Source organism: Castanea sativa, chromosome 4, assembly GCF_040712315.1.
Source record: "Castanea sativa cultivar Marrone di Chiusa Pesio chromosome 4, ASM4071231v1".
NCBI lineage: Eukaryota > Viridiplantae > Streptophyta > Magnoliopsida > Fagales > Fagaceae > Castanea > Castanea sativa.
Window position 1 is genome coordinate 8,773,376 of NC_134016.1, and position 7,604 is coordinate 8,780,979.

General features: G+C 34.5%; 1 protein-coding gene across 2 annotated transcripts; it reads left to right on the forward strand.

Moving 5' to 3' along the window:
* The first annotated feature begins 1,558 nt into the window (after positions 1-1,558).
* LOC142631563 (putative transcription factor PosF21) lies at positions 1,559-6,647 on the forward strand. Of its 2 annotated transcripts, XM_075805748.1 has the most exons (5): positions 1,559-1,788; positions 2,174-3,129; positions 3,952-4,084; positions 4,232-4,316; positions 6,003-6,647. In XM_075805748.1, the coding sequence occupies exons 2-5, from the start codon at positions 2,411-2,413 to the stop codon at positions 6,383-6,385; spliced, it is 1,320 nt and encodes a 439-aa protein (XP_075661863.1). In that variant the 5' UTR covers positions 1,559-1,788; positions 2,174-2,410; the 3' UTR covers positions 6,386-6,647. The 2 variants fall into 2 exon arrangements, with proteins under 2 accessions (XP_075661863.1, XP_075661864.1); XM_075805749.1 differs by lacking the exon at positions 1,559-1,788 and having other exon boundaries at positions 1,940-3,129.
* The last annotated feature ends 957 nt before the right edge of the window (positions 6,648-7,604 follow it).

Here is a 7,604-nt window from a genome sequence, read left to right on the forward strand (position 1 = left end):
AAATTTTAAGGTTTTGATGGAAAAGTGAGAAATGAATGTGTCCTCTTATCCATTTCATTCTCTTCTACTTAAACTCTCAAAATAAGGTAATAGTCTTTTCATTTTTTCTATGAAGACTCCCAAATAAGGGAATAGAAATAATATTCCAAAATAGTTCTTTTTATTCCATTCCCTCGTTCCAAAAAAAGTGTTAAAGAAAAGTGATTTAAAGAGTCTGTTGAATATGTGTAGCCTATGCTTTAGTCCATACCATTTTTTCTTTGTTAAAATGGAGAGTTAATAATGTAGTAATAATGAAAATCTCATTACCAAGTTATTTGAATTAATTCTTACACCTACTATAACAATTATAACCTTGCCTTCAAAACAAAACAAAACAACACTTTTATTTTGCAGTTTTACCAAAAGGAGAATAAGAGCACTTAAAAATCAGAAATATTAAAAAATATATATATATATATATTTATAAATTATAAAAATAAAAATGACATAATATGAATATACTAAAAATTAATATAAAATATAGAAATTAAAAAAAATCTAAATTAAACAAAATAGTAAATAAAAAGATTACTCTTATTCGAAGCGCTTTGTAATATTCAACAAATTATGTACTTCAATATAATTACTAGGAATAAACACTATAACTTGTTTCCAATACCTAATGGTTTGATCGAACTTAACCAAGCCTTTGTAAATTCCTTCCCTCATACCATACTTGAAAGTATTCTTATATTTTTTTTCTTCTTTTATTTTTGTATTGTTAAGTTTGTTTTTTAGTTGAACTAATAATTTTTCAAATTAGTTTCCCCGTTAACCAGTTTAAACAAAAATTATTCTAACAAAACACATGGTGATTTAAATAATCATCCACATGTAATTTTTAGTTGTACAACTATTAAATGACTTAATAGATCATGCAATTAAACATAAATTATTTTTGTTCTTCTTTTATTTTTGTATTGGTAAATTTGTTTTTCAGTTGAGCTAATAATTTTTCAAATTAATTTCCCCATAAACCAGTTTAAACAGAAATTATTCTAATAAATCACGTGGTGATTTAAATAATCGTCCACGTGTAATTTTTAGTTATACAACTATTAAATGACTTAATAGATCACATAATTAAAATGCAAATCAATGATATATGATGATTAGGTTGCGGCAGCTTGGAGGAAATATATTATCCAAAAATTATTATAAATGATCGTTTACGTGTTTTTTTTAGTTATTCAGTCTATTAAATACAACTTAATGAATCTTATAATTATCAGATATCTCCGTATTGTTTGGAAGAAGTGTTTGGGGGGAGCTAAGAGGACGTGGGTTCGAGCTGCGGGCTAATAATCTAAAAAAAATTAAATCTTATAATAAAAATAAAAATATATACCAACCATGGGCAAAGATTAGTTTTTGGAGGTAAAAAATTGTCCAAAACTTACTTAGAAAGAGCTAAAAATTAAATGTTGCAAATACAAAGAAGGAAGGTAAGGGGACAAGTGCTGCAGAGGATTCGGGTCCCTTACATATATATAGAGATATCCATATGTAATTATATGTATAAAATAACATCATCTTCTCTTCGAAGCTTCGCTTTCTCGTCACTCTCAGATCTCTCTCTCTCTCTCTTTCTCTCTGTGTCTCTGTGCATGTGATTTAGTTGAGTCTCAGATTCGCTTTCTGCACCCAAAAAAAAAAAAAAAACCGCGTGGGATTCTCTTCTCTGCAACGCTTTACAGCTCCGAATTCCAACATCTCTGGTCTCTGCATCACTGCACAGCACAATATGTGAGGGAATTTATGCCTTTCATTATCTTTCCCGAGAAAAATCTAGCATTTTCCTGGGAAAGTTTGTAAGCTTCTGTTGAATGCTCTTATGTATTATTGTTTTGTACAATTTTTTTGATGTTGTCTATATATAAATAATATATATATGCATGTGTGGTTGTGTACTTGTTCCTTGATTTTATGTTCTCTCTGTCTGTGTGTGTCTCTCTGTTTGTAATTGCTTGTCCTTTTCAAAGCAGACCCATTAGTCAGATCTTTGGATTATTGGGTTTCTTTGATTTGGGTCGGATTCTGGGGTTTTATTTGTTTATTTTGAATACCCATTCGCAGATATTGGTGGAAAGTTTTGTAATTTTATTGGGTTTTCTTTGTTTGTCATTTCTAGGTTTTTGTGAGGTTGATAGCTTCAATATTGCAATCAGTTACTGTTTTCAGCTATATTGGGTAGTGGGAATCTATTTGTTGAAGCTTGAAGAAAAGATTGGTTCTTTAGGGGTGTGCAAATTTTGGATTTGGATAATTATCTTCTAGGGTTTGATTTGCTCTAGAAGCAATTGTTGGGGGTTTGGTATTGTTGAGCTATTTGTGTGAGAGTTTATTTGGTTCTTGAGGTTGTTTCTAGATGGATAAGGACAAAACCCTGGGCCATGGTGGGGGTTTTCCACCCCCGTCTGGCCGTTACTCGGGTTATTCACCAAGTGGAAGTAGTTTCAATGTGAAACCTGAGCCATCTTCAACATCACCGTCATTCCCACCATTGGGCCCGGGTACTAGTTCAGATGCTGGCCATTTTGGACATGGCATGAACACAGATTCTAGTCACTTTAGCCATGATATTAGCCGAATGCCTGATACCCCGCGTAGGAATTTGGGTCATAGACGTGCCCATTCGGAGATTCTTACTCTTCCTGATGATATTAGCTTCGATAGTGATCTTGGTGTTGTGGGTGCTGGGGATGGGCCTTCCTTTTCCGATGAGACTGAGGAGGACTTGTTGTCTATGTATCTTGATATGGATAAGTTCAATTCATCATCTGCTACATCAGCATTTCAAATGGGAGAGCCATCTTCTGCTGCAGCAGCAACAACTCTGGCACAGGCATCTGTGCAAACACCAGCGTCTGGAGCGATGACGACTTCTGCTGAGCATGTTTCCATTGGTTCTAGCGAGAGGCCCAGAGTTAGGCATCAACATAGCCAATCCATGGATGGGTCAACTACAATCAAACCTGAGATGCTTGTTTCAGGTTCAGAAGATTTATCTGCAGCTGATTCCAAGAAAGCCATGTCAGCTGCTAAACTTGCAGAACTTGCTTTAATTGATCCCAAGCGTGCAAAGAGGTATCATTTCTTGAAGAAATATATGATATTTGAATTTGTCTAATCTTCAAAGCAATTAAGGATGTATAATGGTATTCTGGCTTTATGTCAACTCTGAAATCAGTTATTAAAATTTCATTTTGAAACATGTATTTCATGGTAACAAGTAGTTAATTTCTTCCTGCACAATTGTGTCCATGCTTAAATACTTATTAGTAACATTCTGGTATTCATCTTTCTCCATCATTTCTAAATATACCAAATGTGACTGGCTGGTTTTTTCTATGAGTGAAAATTTTGGTTGTAGGGTCCAGATTTGTTGCATTTGTATTGCTGTTGGTTTTTCCTGCCTCCTTTTTAGTGGCTGCTGTAGAGTTTTATGGGATTGTGTTGCTCTTGCTTTCTTAGGGGTTCCTTGGGATGAGATGGAAAATTGGACTCTAAGATGTAGTTGTCATCCACTTTTTGCTTCTGTTTAGATCTGACTAAGGATCTGTAATACCACCTCACTTTGGCTATCCATCTTTTGCTTTTTGAATTTAAGGTTGTCATTACTTTTTGTGTCTTCTTCTTGGAAAGATTTTATGTTTCTCTCTTTATGGGGGTCTCAAGGTAATTTATATTACCATTCTATAGAGAAATCGTGTTTTAATTTTATTGGTGCTATTGATATTTCCATCCTGTGGGTCCTATCTCTTTGATATTATATGATTTCTGGTTCTTTCTTGTTTGTGGTCGCTCCTAGTTATATTTCATTTGTCCTCTTCAGTTTTTTCCATGTTATAGCTTTGTGTTTCGCCTAAGCATCATGCTAATATTTCCTTTTTTTGCTTCATGTAACAGGATCTGGGCAAACAGGCAGTCGGCTGCTAGATCAAAGGAAAGGAAGATGCGATACATTGCAGAGCTTGAGAGAAAAGTGCAGACACTGCAAACAGAAGCAACTTCGTTGTCTGCTCAATTGACCCTCCTGCAGGTACATGAGTACAACGTAGCCCATAACCTTATTTATGATTTAATGTGTCCAGTTTTAGTGGGTGTTAGTGCATCTTTCCTCTCTGTTCTGCACTCTTTGATGTCTAGCATTCCTTACCATACAAGTCTATATGTTTGTTTTGAGCAGAGAGATACAAATGGTCTGACTGCTGAGAACAGTGAACTGAAACTGCGATTGCAAACAATGGAGCAACAAGTTCACTTGCAAGATGGTAATCATCTATCTTGTGAATCATTGTTAAGAGTAGTATTCAAATTACATTTAATTGGGATATATTCAAAGCCATATGATTTTTGTTTTTTAGTATGTTTCTGTGGGGATTGGCACAATTTAACACAACGTGAATAGCTTACATGATGAATCTTGTTAGAGTAGGGTACATATTATGCAATAAGTATATGCATGCTTATATATGTGTTTGTTTGTGTGTGTGTACAAGCATGCACATGTGGAAGGGGGAGGGAGGGGTTTTAATGTGTAATAGGTTACCTGCTATAGGGAATGTTGGTTGTCTCCTGCTCGTGATTTTTCTCTCTGATAGTTGCCTCATTCATATTATATTCCATTTGTCATAGAGTATTATTGGTGTCAAATTAGGATTTGTGCCCAGCATAAAAAAAACATTGGCATGTTTTGACTTTCTTGAATGTTAAAGTGACAAATCTTGATATTTTTTTGTATTTGCATGGAAGTTTCTTGTCTCTATGTTATGTGGTTCCCTCCATTAGCATAATGATACCATTTTGAAGATTTGGGAAGGTAATACAAATGATATGTTGCTTTTTAATTTGGATTTTGATTGGTGGGAGCTGGGAATATGCATTTTTTTATAAATTTTTTCAGAAATTGATATGCTTTGGTTTCAAATGCTTAGGTCATTATGATGTACATATGATTAGTTTGATTGTCTATGACTGGTTAATTATCAGAGTGAATACAGTTGATTACTAATATCTCTGTCTGCATATAAAATTTGGCATTTATGATACTAGGCATATAACTGGAAATGGTTGTTACTTATCAAAAAAAGGGGGAAAGGGGGGGGGGGGGGGGGCACTAAGAACACGTGTTGCTTATTAATCCATCAGTTTGTAGTTTTGGATACATTTTCTAAATGATAGAAGGTTGTACAATTATAGTTTTAAAATTTTTTGCTTGCAATTTGGACTTCAGTTGTGTGGATATGCATTTTTTTGTTTTGTTCACCATTTGGTTTCTCTCTCTCTCTCTCTCTCTCTCTCTCCTGAATGACAGCTTTCTGCTCTAGAGTTGGTAATATTTGTGCATTTGTTTGTAGTGATGTGAAACTATGATTAGTTTAGGAGGTTGGCATGATGTAACATTTAATGCTTTCTAGTGAGGAAAATAATGCAAATGGCCTATGAAATTAGGGGAAAAAATAAATTGAAATTCCAATGATTGTGCAACATATTGTCGCTAATGCATAAGTTACATACATGTAATGCTGCAGATGCTATTTTTCGATTCATTCGTTTTTCCATTAATGGTTTTCTAGTTCCTCTACAGCTCTGTTTGTTCACCCAGTAGCACTTATAAGCATAACTGTTGTTTGAAATGGATTTTTTAATTATTGCAATAGTCATATCAATTGCCATGATGGCAGTCAAGATTTTTTGCGCTGAATATGATGCCTCCCACTTTGAACACTTATTACCTTTTCACAAATTGAATGTGCATTTGCGGCATTGCCATCTATTAACATGGCACCTAAAACTAACTCTTACTCTTTGTAATATTGTTTATTAGCATCCCCCTCCTCTCCTCTCCCCAAAGAAAGAAAATTATCACACACATACACGCTTGTACCATATATGTATGTGTATGTATTGTCTGCTTTTGCTATTTGTCATAATTATTATTTCTTGTTTTGTGATAGCACTAAATGATGCACTCAAAGAGGAAATTCAGCATTTGAAAGTATTGACTGGCCAAGCTATGCCAAATGGTGGACCTATGATGAATTTTGCTTCTTTTGGAGGTGGCCAGCAATTCTATCCTAACAATCATGCAATGCACACTGTTTTAACCACACAGCAGTTTCAACAGCTTCAAATTCATTCTCAGAAGCAGCAGCAGCAGTTTCAGCAACATCAACTGCATCAGCTTCAGCAGCAGCAAATGCAGCAGCAGCAGCAGGAACTACAACAGCAGCAACAGCAACAACAAACTGGAGACTTGAAACTCAGAGGATCCATGTCTTCTCCCAGCCAAAAGGAAAATGCTTCAGATGTCAACATCCCTGTTTCAAAAGAGTGTTAGAGAGATGGGCCAGTAGGCCAAGTATTGAAAGGTCATTGTTCAAAAATGTAGTTGAGATCTGTCACCAGATAGGACATTCTTCCCTTTCCCCCTTTCCTTCTAGTCCATTCTGTCTTTTTGAATTTGGTCAGATGCATCTATATCATCTTTTATATGTAGGCAGTTCTATATATCATTTTAGTTTTAGATTGAATGGTGGACTATATCCATTGTATTTGTAGGCAGTTCTATATATTAATTTAGTTTTAGATTGAATGGACTATATATCTGATTTGTTTTACATAATTTGCACCTAGTTGCTATTATATGGTGCTGATGTAATTCTTTTGAGTCCAATTTTTTTGAGGTTTGCTTTGAGCTCTCTCTCTCTCTCATACATGATACACATGCCAGCTATTCTGACTGGACATCGGTTTACATTTGTCTGTTGGACCTTGGAATTTGGTATGTATTTATCTGGGTTGCCGTGTTTTATTCATTTTGCTATCAGTTGAGAATCTTGAGATGCATATATTCTTCCAGCTGAAGCAGGCCATATTTTGTTCTTGTGTAGATTTTCCTAATAGATTCTGGTGGAGATGATTCTGCCTTGTAATGGTTCATGTGCATTACTATTTTGCTATCAGCTCCAAAAAGCCAGAATTCCTGAAAAGGACAGGTGTGAAAGTGTCGTTTTTTTGATAAATAGGTGTGGAAGTGTTACTAAGCTTGAAACAGGATGATGAAATGGAATTTCCATTGCAAGGTTAGGATTTATTATCTTGGATCTAACATTGTTTAAATTGTAGTGTCATTTAAAATCTAAGGTAAGCCATTGACTTGGTCAAATATTTAGTAAAATGATTGATTGGTACAAGATTAACTAGTTAAAAACCAATAGTCACAAATCTATATATTACTAAAAGTTGAAGCGTAGCGTTTAGTGTTGCTGCGCTTACGTTGAACCATGTTAGCGTTCACGTTATTATCTTTTTTCTTTCCATTTTTTTATAATTATTTTTAATACTTTTTTTTTTAATTTCATATTTACACTTCTCCAACCTTTCTCTATTCTTTACCTTTTCATCTCCCACTACTTCTCCAACCTTTCTTCTTCCTTCACCTTCTCATCTCCCCACTACCCTCTACATTAATATCATTCTTCATCTTTTCATTCGTCTTCTTCTATTTTTGTCTCTTCTTATTCACACATTCTTACTATAAATTTGTCACTATCTCT

Bases quoted from the DNA above. Each gene is read 5' to 3' on its own strand.
- LOC142631563 (XM_075805748.1), top strand. From the start codon at position 2,411: ATGGATAAGGACAAAACCCTGGGCCATGGTGGGGGTTTTCCACCCCCG. The intron at 4,085-4,231 runs GTACATGAGTAC...TGTTTTGAGCAG, and splicing joins CTCAATTGACCCTCCTGCAG to AGAGATACAAATGGTCTGAC. The intron at 4,317-6,002 runs GTAATCATCTAT...GTTTTGTGATAG, and splicing joins ACAAGTTCACTTGCAAGATG to CACTAAATGATGCACTCAAA.